Source organism: Terrapene carolina, unplaced genomic scaffold, assembly GCF_002925995.2.
Source record: "Terrapene carolina triunguis isolate 2854851 unplaced genomic scaffold, T_m_triunguis-2.0 Scaffold84, whole genome shotgun sequence".
In the NCBI taxonomy this organism is placed as follows: Eukaryota; Metazoa; Chordata; order Testudines; family Emydidae; genus Terrapene; species Terrapene triunguis.
In genome coordinates, this window is record NW_020664435.1 from 36084350 (window position 1) to 36099221 (window position 14872).

A 14872-nucleotide genomic window follows, 5' to 3' on the forward strand; every position below is an offset into this window, starting at 1 on the left:
GATGGCTCAGGGGGTGAGTAATGGAAATGTCACCTTTCTCCTCTAGCGCAACTAGTGGACTCCATCACAACTCCAAAACTCCTTTCACACGTTCGATGCCAAAAGCCCCAACTGCCTCCTGCCTAATTGACAGAACCTCCAGCTTTTCCCCTGACAACTTCTATAATGCTGCTGCTTTTTGTCAATGTGAAAATCTGCACCACACTGAAAACCGAACGTGTGTAAACAGTTTTAAATAATTGACGTTAACAAGAAAATAAACATAGTTGTGCCAATTGCATTTTTCATTTCCCTACATAATCTGATAAAAATTTCCATTCTGGAATGTATTTGGATCTGCCATTGAATTTCCAGCCTGCTGTAGAATCTACGGGTCCTTCCGGCAGAATTCAGGTCCAGCTTTCTGCCAGTTACACAGGGCCTTGCCTAAAGTGGCTCAGAACACCGGAAAGGTTTTGGCAAATATTCGATGAAATTCACAGCCACAAAAGGGTCTGGAGGGGACATGGACTAATGAAGAAAGAGTGAAAGAACTGGGCCAAATGGAACTACAATAACTGCTATGGGGTGTAAATGCCAAAGTCAAAGAGGAATTGTTTAGGGCTCCCTTTTATCAGCTCCATTAAGTTTAAACTTATTTTCCTTGCCCTCAGGTCCGTACGTATCTGTGCCCCTCCCTACATATCTGATCTTGTTTCGTATTGGTTCTCCCCACCATCACACAGCTCTTTCTTCACTTAGGCTGCGTCTACACTATGAGCTAGGGGTGTGATTTCCAGCTCGCATAGACGTACTCATGTTAGCACGCGTTGCGCTAGCACGCTAAAAACAGTAGTATAGCTGTGGTAGTACGGACAGCGACGACACATACTCGAAGCCCAGAGTACATAACCATTGGGTTCAAATGGGTTTGAACTTGGGGCTGCTAGCATGTGCTGTCGCTGCCCGTGCTACCGTGACTACTATTTTTAGCATGCAAGCTCGGATGAGAGCTAGCACAAGTATGTCTACCTGAGCAGGGAATCACACCCCTAGCTGGTAATGTAGACATAACCTCAGCCAGCACAACAGTGCCAGCAACCATGCTCCATTTTTCTGCCTTTCCTACTACCATCTCTTTGCTCTTTTGAGAGCCACCCCCTTTCTGAGCTAGTAGGCAAGGCTGCTATCTTTTCCTTGTTTGAAACACTCCTTACAAGTTCTATCTATCACTGTTCCTGTAGGATGTTAGTGTGCAAAGACATTTATTAATCATTTTTTTCCTTACAAGCAAGCAAAGCATGTTTGTGATTTTTTCCCCCACTTTCCAAACAGCTGTCCTAAATATTAACAATAAGAGTGAGCCAGGGGACGATAACTGGGAGTAACGGTTCAAAAGGAAAATGTAGGCTGAATATCAGGGAAAATTCCCTGCTAGGGAAGTCTGCTAAACTGTGGGATAGTTTCCCACAAGGGAGTAAAGGAAACTCCATCTTAAAACTAGACTGGACAAAGCGTTTAAAAATATATTGTAAGGAACAATCTGCATTGGGAGTGAAATTCCTATATTTTATATGCGCTTTATTGCTTTTTATACAACTTTTTTCATGTTTTATTTCCCTTCCTCTTTTCCAGCAAATGCTTGTTTAGAATCTGGATTCTTTCCTTTTAAAATAAGAAGAAAAATGCCTTCCCTGTGTGGTAAAGTGCAGACCGTGTTGGGCCTTGTGGAGCCAAGTCAGCTTGGCTGCACCATGACCCATGAACACTTGACAATGAACTACAGCTGCTGTTATGTCCCGCCTTCTTCAGGCCAAGAAGCTTTGTCTGATGGGCCCATTGAGATGAAGAACTTGTTTTGGATTAAACAGAATCCCTACAGCCATAAAGAGAACCTTCTTCTGTGTCAGGAAACAGATGCTGTAAAGGAAGAGCTATTACATTATAAGGCAGCAGGTGGTGGGACTATAGTGGAAAACACAACCATGGGTATCAGCCGAGATGTAAAGACTTTAAAGAAGCTTGCTGAGGAAACCGGGGTCCACATTATTGCCGGTGCTGGGTTTTATGTGCATGCCACTCATTCTTCCGAGACACAAGCTATGTCAGTGGAGCAGGTAAGTACTAACAAGTAAATAGTAAAATACTGCCCGACTGATAATGTACAGATGACAGGAGATCAGTGACAGGTCAAGCACAACTTGATAAAAATCTAAATATACTCTTCTTGAAAACCTGTGCAAACAATGATAATTGTGTTTGTGTAAATTGTATCTGCACCCAGTATTGCCACTCTGATCTCTCAGCATTTCCATTTTCTTTTAGGGGTTTATTATGACCTAACAGTGAAAAATGGCTACATGTGTACAGCATCCTGGCACAGCTGTGAAAATTTTTCCTTTTTACAAAATATTGGGATGGAAATAGTCTAATGTCTCCTCTACTTTCCTTGTCCCTCTTTTCAGCTAATCCATCCCAACTAAACACCCAAAAGGTTTTTTAAAAGGAAGTAAATAAATAATTGTGGCACTGACAGGCTATTTGCAAACCATCCCTCTGTTCACTCTGCCTGTATATTATATCCTTTTTCCCTACCCTTTGTCTGACTAAGGTCTTTGGAGCAGGGACCATCTCTGTGTTTGTACATGCCTAGGACAATGGGGTCCTGAGCATGGCTGGGATCCCTACACCTCACCATAATAAATATCCACTCAGCTGTCTTTAAGATGATATGATGAAGGGAGAGGGGAACTCTCCGAGGCAGAAGAGAACTGAGCAGCCCAAAGAGTGTGAATGTACTGATCTGAGCTGAAACTAAAAACATCTGCTATATTTACAAAAGAGTAAAATTAATCTTAAAAGCACAGAGATAGATACTCAGCAGGTGTTGACTGGCATACTTCCATTGAGGTTAGCATCATTGACCTTAATGATTTATGTCAGCTGAGGAGCAGCCCAAAATCGTTCGCACTGGTGCCATTTCTCAATAGGTGGGCCAAATTGAATGGATCCATAGGGTAAAAGTTCTCTAACTGTGGTCCATGGACCACTGGTGACTTACAGAGTGCAGTGTGTGCAGTGTTGTTGAAGCTGTGTTGGTCCCATGATATTAGAGACAAGGTGGGTGAGGTAATATCTTGTATTGGACCAACTTGTGTTAGTGAGAGAGACAAGCTTTCAAGCTGTTCTTCAGAGTGCAGTGTAGTCTGCAGTCCATTCCATCAATGCTTAATCCAGTCCAGGATATTGGCAGGTACCTGGCTGAATGTAGATGTCTGCAGTGACTGATCAATGAAAAATGTTCAATGATTCCATAGAGACATTTATATGGACATTGTGGTCTATCTTTTTGTTAGGATACAGCTAAGTAAATGGAAAGTTTTGACACTAGCATTAGTTAAACAAGGGAGGGATTTAGTGTCTCCACCAATCCATGCCATGATTGCTTAAACTGGGTATGATTTAGGTAAGCCCTGTGTTGGGAACATTGCAACACAAATGGTATTCTTCAGACAGCCATAAGGAATTCTAAGAACTGTATTCTGTTGCCCATTACCCATTCTTGTTAACTGCTCAGTTGTATCCATGAATTGGAAAGTTTACAGTTACTGTGCAGAAGTATTGGGGCAGATGCTCAGCTAGTCTCAGTTGTTATAGCTCTATTAACTTCAGTTTACACCAGCTGAGGATCTACCCCATTGTGTTGTATGTCCATGTCTGGGGGAGAGAATGAGTAAGAATGAACGACAGACATGGAGTTTGTTTGTTTGCTGATGTTCTAGTTTTAAGGTACTAGCTTCTAGGTTAATACAGTAAATTAGCCTTGCCAGACCTTTTTCTTTCCTTGTTTACTTAATTGTTAGTGTGCCCTGAAATCATGATTCCATATTAAACATTCAGGACCAGATATTTAAACATTCTCAACCTCGGTTTTGCCCACACAAGTGTGCGCCTGTTTTTGTGGGGGCAAATAACAGCATCAAGAAGTTTAACTACCTGACCATATTTGCAGGTGTCTACATGCCATCATCTGTGCCTGCAGAATTACAGGCTGTTTTAAAAAAAATTCACCCTGAAAGATTGTTGGCCAAATTTTATTCTTGGTTACAATTCAGAAGTCAGTGAAATTACTTCAGATTTACTCTGACATATGTGAGAGCAGGATTTGGCCCGATGGTTCCTCCTCAGGTCTTGACAACTAGAATCTTCTCCAAACTTTAAAAAAATTTACAGTTTTGTCCCTTCTCTACTAATATGATATTTATTAATTTTCACCTTGAGGCCTTGTTTAAGCACAGACGTTGCATAGGTTTAAATCGTTACAAATATTGGGTGTAGACCAGCCCTTAGTTAAGCCAGTGCAAGCTTTTGTGTGGACGCTCTGGTATTGGTTTAAACCTGGCTTATATTGGTTTAGGTTGCACTTGGCACAAGGTACCCTCATGTAAACCAAGCTTAAACCAGTGTAAGAGTGTGTATACAAAGCTGGATATATTTGTCTAAACAGATTTAAAATAACACCATTAGTTAGACCCCGTGCAACTTTGTGTGTAGACCAGAGCTGATACTTTGCAACACAAAGAGTATCAATAACAAAAGGATTTCCTTTTTATTTTTGTTAGCTTACAAACGTTATCGTCAACGAGATACTCAGTGGAGCTGATGGAACCAACATCAAGTGTGGTGTTGTAGGAGAAATTGGCTGCTCATGGCCTCTGACTGAGAGTGAAAACAAAGTACTGCAGGCAACAGCGCATGCTCAGTCACAGCTGGGCTGCCCCATTATAATCCATCCTGGCAGGAATAGTGATGCTCCTTTCCAGATTATTCGCATTCTGCAGGAGACTGGGGCTGATATCTCAAAAACAGTCATGTCTCACCTTGACAGGTAACTTAATAGGCTACCCTGGTATCATATGTCTATGGTTTTCCTGGATGTGCTGTCTAGAAATAGTGGAATTTCGGGGAATTACATGGCAGCTTCAGACAGTTGGGTTTATCCAGTGATCAGATATCACTACAAGAAGCATTGCTTTGTGGTTAGTGATTTCAAGAATACAATCATGCTTATGTAGAATTCAAGAACACAATAATGCTTATTCTTATGCAATCCAAGAGGTTCTGGATCAGGCTTCTAGTCTACAAGCAATCTTGGCCAAGATTTTAAAAAGTCAGATCCTATGTCGATACATAGACACCTGAATAAGTAGCCTTGTTTTCAAAAGTGCTGGACATTCAGCAGGTCCCACTGATTTCAGTGGGAGCTCCTAGGTGTTCATCCCTTTTAAAAATCAGGTTGCTCTCCAAGGACCCGATTCAGAGCTCATTGATGCCAATGGAAAGACTTCCTTTGACTCCACTGGACTCTGGATCAGACCCCAAACCAGGTTCTTCAGACTCTGCAACCAATTTAAAGCAATACAGCTTAAAAAAATCCCAGTTAGATTTTAGATAGGTCCTGTCTTATTACAGAGAGCAATATGTTAGCCCCCTTTAAAACAAAAACAGCACAACACAGACATGGCGGGGAAGAGATAGTATCCTGCTCCTTGAATTGAGAAACACAGGCCATTTGGTGCACAGCAGGTTTATGTGACCTTGCGTAACTGGCGATCATTTGGCAAATGTCCAAGTATTGATTAATGTGGCTAGCTGCTGAATAATGGAAACTATTTGTGGTCATATGACTCTCAGCAATTCAATTGTTTGTCCCCATCAAGGGTGTAATATGGACATATAAATTATACCCAACTCTGTTACATTTATTGAAGATTCTTGTTGACTACATGTTCCACAACATTGCAATTCAAGTACAGATTGTTTGTATATATACCAGAACCCCAAATTATTCATGTACATTTTGGGTACATTTGATTAATTTTTAAAATAATGCTTTAATGCTGTAAAAATAAATGAAAAATCAATTATATACATCACACAATCTCTCTTCATGGATTAATATGTGATTAATCTTCTGTAGATTTATTTCTTGGACTTTCTAAAAAACATATTAACCCCCTAATCTGTGGATACAAGAGTGCTCAGCAACTTGCACAGGCAGTGCCAGGGACTTTTGGAACCACTTCGATAGAATGTAGCAAAACAAATTGTTTTTAAACATAGTGCTTGCCTCTCCTCTCACTTACACTGGTGTGAATTATACATGATTCCATTTAATTGAACAGAGTTACACTGCTGAAAAAAACAACAACAGTATAAGCAAGAGGAGAATCAGGGCCACAAAGTTCTAAGTGCAGCATCAGCTGAACAGCCACTGATACAACTCATGACATGTTCTGATATTTATTATATCCTTACATTACACACTTGGAGATGGGCCCTCACCGGAACACAGGTTCTTCTTCGAGTGCTTGCTCATATCCATTCCAGTTAGGTGTGTGCGCGCCGCGTGCACGATCGTCGGAAGATTTTTACCCTAGCAACACCCGGTGGGTCGGCTGTGGAGCCCCCTAGAGTGGCGCCGTTATGGCGCTGGATATATACCCCAGCCGACCCAGCGCCCCCTCAGTTCCTTCTTACCGCCCCTGACGGTCGTTGGAACTGTGGAGCGCGGCTTAGCTGATCTCCACACTCCCTAGCTTCTCTTTGCTCTTGTTGTATTTAGTTATCTAGATAGTTGTTCAAGTTAGTTAGTAGTTAGTTATAGTGTATATATATATAGTTATAAGTTGTTATCGGGGGTTTAGGGGGTGTTTTTCCCCTTTTCCCCCCGGCGCGCAGCCGGGCCCATGCCCAAGGCTCCTGGCTTTAAGCCGTGCGCGTCCTGCGGGAAGCACATGCCAACTAGCGACCCGCATAGCTCCTGCTTGAAGTGCCTGGGAGAGACTCATCCAGCAGATAAGTGCCCTATCTGCAAGGCCTTCAAGCCGAGGACAAGGAAGGAGCGGGACTTTAGGCTCCGACAGCTCCTCATGGAGGCGGCGCTGAGTCCGGATCCTCCCTCGGCGCGCCCTGTCCCGGCACCGAGCGCTTCGGTGCGCAGCGCCCCGGCGGGCCCGACCGGTGCGGCAGAAAAGACTGTCCGGCACCGACCGACGTCGGCACCGCGCCCGCCCAAAGAGCCTCGGCACCGATCCATTTCGCCGGGCCATAAGAAGACCGCTAAGACACGGGACGCTGCTGCCGCGAAGATACAGGCTCCCCCGGTGCCGGGGGTAGAGCCGCGTCCGCAGCTGGACCGCCAAAGACAGGCGGCCACACCGTCGACTCCGGCACCGAGGCCGTTGAGTCCGGTGCGGACTGTTTCACCACCAAGGCTGGTGGTGGAACCTTGTCTCCCTTCCACCCCGGAGACCTTTGCCACGGCGAGAGACCTGATCGCCCTCACGGAGCCGGCGCCGTCGCAACTCCCGGCACCGGTGGCTCCACGCGTGCTGCAGTCCAGAGGCAAGCCTGCCCTGGTGCGCCCACCGTCGCCAGCACGAGTCTCTCGGCACCGCTCCAGATCCCGAAGCAGGTCCCGACGCCGCTCGGAGTCCCGGCGCCGAGGGTCACCTCGGCACCGGTCGTACTCGCGGCCCAGATCTTCCTCGCGGCGCCGTTCAACATCCCGGCACCGCCGTGACGACCGGCACCGATCGGGGTCGAGGCGCAGCTCCCGGCACCGGTATGAGCGCCGCTCGGGCTCGAGAGGCCGCTCCCGGTACCGCGCCTCCTCCAGATCGTCGTCACGTTCCAGATCGGGATCCCGGCACCGGAGGGACTATCGGCACCGGTCCAGGTCCCGGCACCGTTCGCCGGAACAACGCAGGGACAGGTCCCCTTACGGTCGGCACCGATCGGCACCGTACCATCCGGTGCCGACGGCATCGGGTTCGGCACCGCCGTGGCCGTCGAGATCGGCGTCCCGGTCATCTGAGACGGTGGAGCCCGGCCACCTCCAGGAGACCGAGGACCCGATGCAAGGGCCTGCGCATTGGTCCTTTTGGACTCCTTGGGCCTACCACCAAGCTCAGGGAGCTCCCCTGTCGGCTTCCCGCTCTGGCCGTTCGGACACCAGGGCCCCGGAGTCTACCATCTCCCGCCCTCCTCCAAGGGACGTGGAGGCTCCAGTGCCCGCACCTGCAGAGGCCCCTGACCAGGGGGCAGGAGATGCCCAACACCAGGAGCACCTGGAGCAGGTTCAACCATTGGACCCCTTGCCACCGGGGGCATCTTCCTCGTCCTCTCCTGATGAGGCCGTAGCGGGCACGTCGTCCATCGGGCCGCCCCCGATAGACCTTCGGGCCCACCAGGACCTACTGCGGCGCATGGCTCGCAATCTGGACCTCCAGGTGGAGGAGGTTGCGGAGGTCCATGACCCGATAGTGCAGATCATCTCAGCGGATGCTCCATCCAGGGTGGCATTACCGCTGGTCCGCACCATCCAGGCCAACGCCACTACTATCTGGCAGACCCCGGCCTCTATTCCACCCACGGCCAGAGGGGTTGAGAGAAAATACTTTGTCCCATCAAAGGATCATGAGTATCTGTACATTCACCCCCAACCGTGCTCACTGGTGGTTTCCTCAGTGAATGCTCGGGAGCGCCATGGCCAGCAGGCCGCTGCGCCCAAATCGAAGGACGCTAAGCGCTTCGATTTGTTCGGACGCAAGGTGTATTCGGCTGGCGGACTGCAATTGCGGGCAGCGAACCAGCAGGCGCTACTGAGCCGCTACGGCTTCAATATGTGGTCCTCGATGGGGAAATTTAAAGAACTGGTTCCCCAGGACTCGAGGGACGAGTTTGGGGCCCTGGTAGAGGAGGGCAAGCGGGTGGCATGCACCTCCCTACAGGCGTCCCTCGATATAGCGGACTCGGCCGCTAGGACCCTGGCGTCGGGGATAGCAATGCGCCGAATCTCCTGGCTCCAGGTGTCGGGCTTGCCTCCGGAACTGCAGCAGACCCTGCAGGATCTACCGTTTGAGGGCCAGGGCCTCTTTTCGGAGAAAACAGACTCGAGGCTCCAAAACCTCAAAGACTCCCGGACAATGATGCGCTCCCTGGGGATGCATGTCCCAGGGCCTCAGCGCAGGCCCTTCAGGCCGCAGCCTCAGCGGTTCTACCCTCCCCCGCCTCGTCCAAGACAGGACTTTGCTAGGAGGCGGGGTCGAGGTGGTAGGAGAAGGTCGACCGGCCCTCAACCCGGTCAGAACCAGGGCCAGTCTAGGCCACCTTCAGGGCCTAGACAAGCCTTTTGAAGGTGCGGTCGAGGACGGCACCACGACCGGTACCCAGGATCCGACTCCCCCTTTCCGGGACCGCCTCTCCCGCTTCCACCGTGCTTGGTCCCGTATAACCTCGGACCGTTGGGTCCTTCGCACGGTGGAAAGGGGATACGCCCTCCAGTTTTCCTCGCCCCCCCCCTCCCACTCCCCCTCCCCGTCCCTCTTCAGGGACCCTTCTCACGAGCAACTCCTTACACAGGAGGTTTTTGGGCTCCTCGCTATGGGGGCCATAGAGGAGGTTCCATCGGAGCTAAGGGGCAGGGGGTTTTACTCCCGCTACTTCCTGATACCCAAGTCAAAAGGGGGTCTAAGGCCCATCTTAGACTTGCGCGGGCTCAACAAATTCATAGTAAAGTTGAAGTTCCGCATGGTATCATTGGGGACCATCATCCCTTCACTGGATCCTGGAGACTGGTTCGCCGCCCTCGACATGAAGGACGCTTATTTCCACATAGCGATTTATCCGCCTCACAGGCGCTTCCTGCGATTTGTAGTAAACAGGGTGCACTACCAATTCGCAGTCCTTCCCTTCGGCTTGTCCTCGGCTCCCAGGGTGTTCACAAAGTGTCTGGCAGTCGTCGCGGCCTTCCTTCGTCGACAAGGGATACAGCTGTTCCCGTACTTGGACGACTGGCTGGTACGCGGCCGCACCAGAGACCAAGTGCAGGCCCATGTCCACATAGTGACACGCACTTTCCACGAGCTGGGCATTCTACTCAACAGAGAGAAGTCCACTCTAGTACCAACTCAAAGAATAGAGTTCATTGGAGCAATCCTGGACTCCAGACATGCCCGAGCCATCCTGCCAGACAGCCGCTTTCATACCATTTCAAGCGCCATTCAAGGACTCAGGGCCTTTCCAACTACCACCGTAAGGACATGCCTTGCCCTCTTGGGCCACATGGCCTCGTGCACCTACGTAACCAGGCACGCCAGACTGCGACTTCGCCCATTGCAGACTTGGGTGTCATCGGTTTACCGTCCTCATCGAGACGACCTGAGCGTAGTGGTCACGGTTCCGACCGCAGTCTTGGCCTCCCTCACATGGTGGACGGATCGCACTGCGGTCTGTGCAGGAGTACCCTTTCACGCCCCACAGCCCTCCCTCCACCTAGTTACGGACGCTTCATCTCTAGGATGGGGCGCTCACCTGGGGGAGCATCATACCCAAGGCCTGTGGTCGGCGTCCCAACTAGCCCTGCACATCAACGTCCGAGAGCTGATGGCAGTGCGCCTGGCTTGCCAGGCTTTCCTCAACTTCCTACAGGGCCGTTGCGTGCTGATTCTCACCGACAACACCACGGCCATGTTTTACATCAACAAGCAAGGCGGAGCCCGCTCATCTCCCCTATGCCAAGAGGCCATTCGCCTGTGGGACTTTTGCATCGCCCACTCGATACATCTCACGGCGTCATTCCTGCCTGGAGTCCAGAATACGCTGGCAGACCGTCTCAGCAGGTCCTTCCAAACGCACGAGTGGTCGATTCGCCCGGACATCATCTATTCCGTTTTCCAGAGGTGGGGGTTTCCCCAGATCGACCTGTTCGCATCTCGGGCCAACAGGAAGTGCCAGGCATTCTGCTCCCTACACGGACGAGCCCCGGGCTCTCGGTCGGACGCCTTCCTCATGGCATGGAAAGACCATCTGTTCTACGCCTTTCCCCCATTCCCGCTGGTCCACAGGGTGCTGCTCAAGATCCGCAGGGACCATGCACGGGTAATTCTGGTCGCTCCCGCTTGGCCGAGACAGCACTGGTACACCACACTTCTAGAGCTGTCAGTACAGAGGCCGATCACGCTCCCCTTGAGTCGGGATCTCATCTCTCAGGACCACGGCCGGCTGTGTCACCCCGACCTGCAGTCGCTCCACCTCACGGCGTGGATGCTTCATGGTTGAGTCGCTCAGAGCGGCAATGCTCGCAGGCCGTCCAACAGGTCCTGCTGGGAAGTAGAAAGCCCTCTACGCGGACCACGTATTTAGCCAAGTGGAAGAGGTTCTCCTGCTGGTGTGAGCAACGAGCTACGTCTCCCTCGCAGGCTCCTATCCCCTTGATACTGGAATACCTCCTGTCCCTCAGACAGCAAGGCTTGGCAACATCCTCAATTAGGGTTCACCTCGCCGCTATTTCCGCTTTCCACCCAGGGGAACTCACGTCCTCGGTCTTCTCGAACCCGATGGTCGTTAGATTCCTCAAGGGCTTAGACCGGCTGTACCCACAGCAGCGACAGCCGGTTCCAACGTGGGACCTCAACCTCGTCCTCTCCAGGCTCACAGGGCCTCCGTTTGAACCTTTGGCTACCTGCTCGCTCCTGTACTTATCTTGGAAGACAGCCTTCCTGGTAGCCATCACCTCAGCACGACGCGTCTCGGAACTCAGGGCGCTGACATCCGAGCCCCCTTACACGGTGTTCCACAAGGACAAGGTGCAGCTTCGCCCCCATCCTGCCTTTCTGCCAAAGGTGGTGTCACCTTTCCACGTGAACCAGGATATTTTCCTCCCGGTCTTCCATCCGAAACCGCACGCTACTCGTCAAGACCAGCGTTTACACTCTTTGGACGTACGCAGGGCCCTGGCTTTCTATATTGACCGTACAAAGCCATTTAGGAAGACGACGCAACTCTTCGTTGCGGTGGCAGACCGGATGAAAGGCTCACCGGTCTCTTCTCAGTGCCTATCCACTTGGATCACGTCCTGCATTCGGGCTTGCTACGACCTGGCCGGTGTACCGACGCCACGCCTCACCGCTCATTCCACGAGGGCCCAGGCCTCCTCGACTGCCTTCCTGGCTCAAGTACCGATCCAGGACATTTGTAGAGCTGCAGTGTGGTCATCGGTCCACACATTTGCTACTCACTATGCGCTGGTGCAACAATCCAGAGACGACGCTGCTTTCGGGTCAGCGGTTCTGCACACAGCAATGTCTCACTCCGACCCCGCCACCTAGGTGGGGCTTGGGAGTCACCTAACTGGAATGGATATGAGCAAGCACTCGAAGAAGAAAAGACGGTTACTCACCGTTGTAACTGTTGTTCTTCGAGATGTGTTGCTCATATCCATTCCAAACCCGCCCCCCTTCCCCACTGTCGGAGTAGCCGGCAAGAAGGAACTGAGGGGGCGCTGGGTCGGCTGGGGTATATATCCAGCGCCATAACGGCGCCACTCTAGGGGGCTCCACAGCCGACCCACCGGGTGTTGCTAGGGTAAAAATCTTCCGACGATCGTGCACGCGGCGCGCACACACCTAACTGGAATGGATATGAGCAACACATCTCGAAGAACAACAGTTACAACGGTGAGTAACCGTCTTATCTGAATGATCTCGAATTTTGAAGTACAGTTCAGCATCTACAAGTGAATTTAGCATCTTAGGCCCATCTCTATACTGGAGTATCCAGATCCCCTAAATTTAGAAGTTTGTATGTAGATTTAAACTTCATGCTTGTCTTCATTCAACACATAACAGTACTATTTAGATGTCAGGAACGGACTATAATGGTTAACTCTATACTGCTAGTTACATCATGTTTTCCAGTATAGCTTTTTATTACATTCTATCTTAGGGCTCTGTAATAAAAGTGTGATACACAGGAGGGCTGGGAAGAGTCAACTTTTTATTTCCTGGCCCCTGTCACCTATCAGGGATTAAGGTTACAAAGGTGCCCTGTCATAACAGGGATGAGCATTCACTGGTACCTATGGCTACTGTTACAGTATCCATGGTGTATATGTCATGAAGGTATGTAATGGATAATGCTTTATATGTTAATAATCATAACATATATAGTCCCCTGTGAGCCCACCACTAACAATTGTTTTTAAATAATTTTTCATGCCTGTGACATTACTCCTATGAAATTTGGCATTGCACTGGAACTAGCTTCATTCTCTTGGCTACTGCAGCCCCTTGGACTATGTGGCACTGTAAGCCACTCCTTCTTCTGCACTGCACTTTGAAAGCCCATTTGGTCACAAGCTCTTATCTTGTGTAAACTGTGAAATGTATTTACAAAGAATTTGTTTTTATTAATTACAGTTGACAATGCTGAGACTCCTGCTGGTGACAGGCTTGTCTGAACAAGGGTTTTCTCTCTCTCAGCCCATCTGTTCCTCCTACTTGATTCTGCTGTTAAGTCATAATATTGAATTTGTGACATCAGTCATTTCCATAGCAACAGACTATGATGTAATTAAACTGAGAAAAATGACTTTGTGGCATCAAAAAGAAGGAGAAGCTGTAGGTGAACATTCTTATTTAAATGCAAATATCTGTGCTTATAATAAAGGAACAGAGCACATTGTTTGCAAAGTAAATTGTTGTTTTACTTTTTGTTTTTGCTTTTTGTTAAATGTTTTCTCTTCCGCCCCTCCCCCCTTTTCCCTATCCCTCCAAAAAAGCTTCCTCCATGTGAGAAAGTTCACGTTATGGGTGTATCGATAGATTTACATTGCATCATTCAGAGGAATTTATCACAGATGGAAGAACCTACTCCGAGGTCTTCAGAGAGGACATTTCCAAGGAGGACTTGCTTGCTGCCAGAAGTCGTTAGTTCACCAATTGTCACCCTTCCCCCTGAACTGGTGCTCCAGCGATGTGCTGTGTTTTAGTTGTGGTCCTGACTACTTCAAGATGCCATTACATTGTTTTGCAAGAATAGGGATGTTAACTTAGGGAATCTTGGTGAAATTCCAAAATGAGCCGTTACACTCTGCCTACCTTATCTTTTGTCTCTGTTGGGTAGGGTTTTCAGTCCTAAACCAGTGTGTAGTGTTGTGTGTTAAACATTTGCAGCATTTACCCCAAAGGGAAGGGGGTGGATCAGCATTCACATCACACTCCCCATCAGTACCCAGTCCTGGCCGGGGAAGCCAACCAGCAGACCAAATTCAGTGATGAATCCTGGTCACGTGTTACCTGAGGCATGTTGCACATATGCTAAGAAGAAGACCCCAAAATATGTCTGTCTTTCAGTAGTGGATGAAATGAGCCCTATATGTAGTGCCTGATCTGATACCTCTTTTTTGGGCAAGTAGTCCTTATTCACATAAATAGTCTGTTGGCTTTAAATAAACGTCCCTCTGAATTTAAAAAAAAACAAACAGCAAAACCTTCCTTCCTCATGAGTGTTACAGGACAGTTTCTGATATTAAGCATGTGTGTCTTGGTTCTTTTTTCTCATTGAAGTTCATTATAAATGCACTTGTTATGCTACATGTTAACATATTTTAAAAGGCATGGGATCTCCAAATGACATGGGAAAAGACTGAATAATACATTGGTTTATTATTATTTAACAACTTCAATTTCTCAAACAGTAGCTCAATTTCTCAGTAAACCCCGATCAAATATTTTTAGTTCCTTGGAAGTAAGATTTCCCCCAGTGATATATTTAAATGCTGTAGTCTATATAACATGGTGCCCTGGAACCATTTCCAACATGTGTTATGATGATGACTTGTTTATGCACATTTACACTGTGCTTTGTATTTTCTGCAGGACTATATTTGATGAGAAGAAACTGCTGGAGTTCGCTAAACTTGGATGCTACTTAGAGTATGACCTCTTTGGTACAGAATTGCTTCATTACCACTTCCATCCCGAGATTGATATGCCAAGTGACAATGAAAGAATTGCAAGGTACCTAGTGCAATGCAATGAAGTATAAA

The 14872-nt window shown here is 48.7% G+C and overlaps 1 protein-coding gene across 3 annotated transcripts in view; it reads left to right on the forward strand.

The window, feature by feature from the left end:
* PTER (phosphotriesterase related) overlaps positions 1-14872 on the forward strand; it is a 43060-nt gene that overhangs the window by 22119 nt on the left and 6069 nt on the right. For all 3 annotated transcript variants that reach the window (XM_024193327.2, XM_026649470.1, XM_024193328.2), the window contains 3 exons: positions 1615-2096; positions 4602-4867; positions 14703-14843. In XM_024193327.2, the coding sequence (XP_024049095.1) occupies positions 1665-2096; positions 4602-4867; positions 14703-14843 (839 nt within the window). In that variant the 5' untranslated portion in view covers positions 1615-1664. The remainder of the gene's footprint in view (positions 1-1614; positions 2097-4601; positions 4868-14702; positions 14844-14872) is intronic.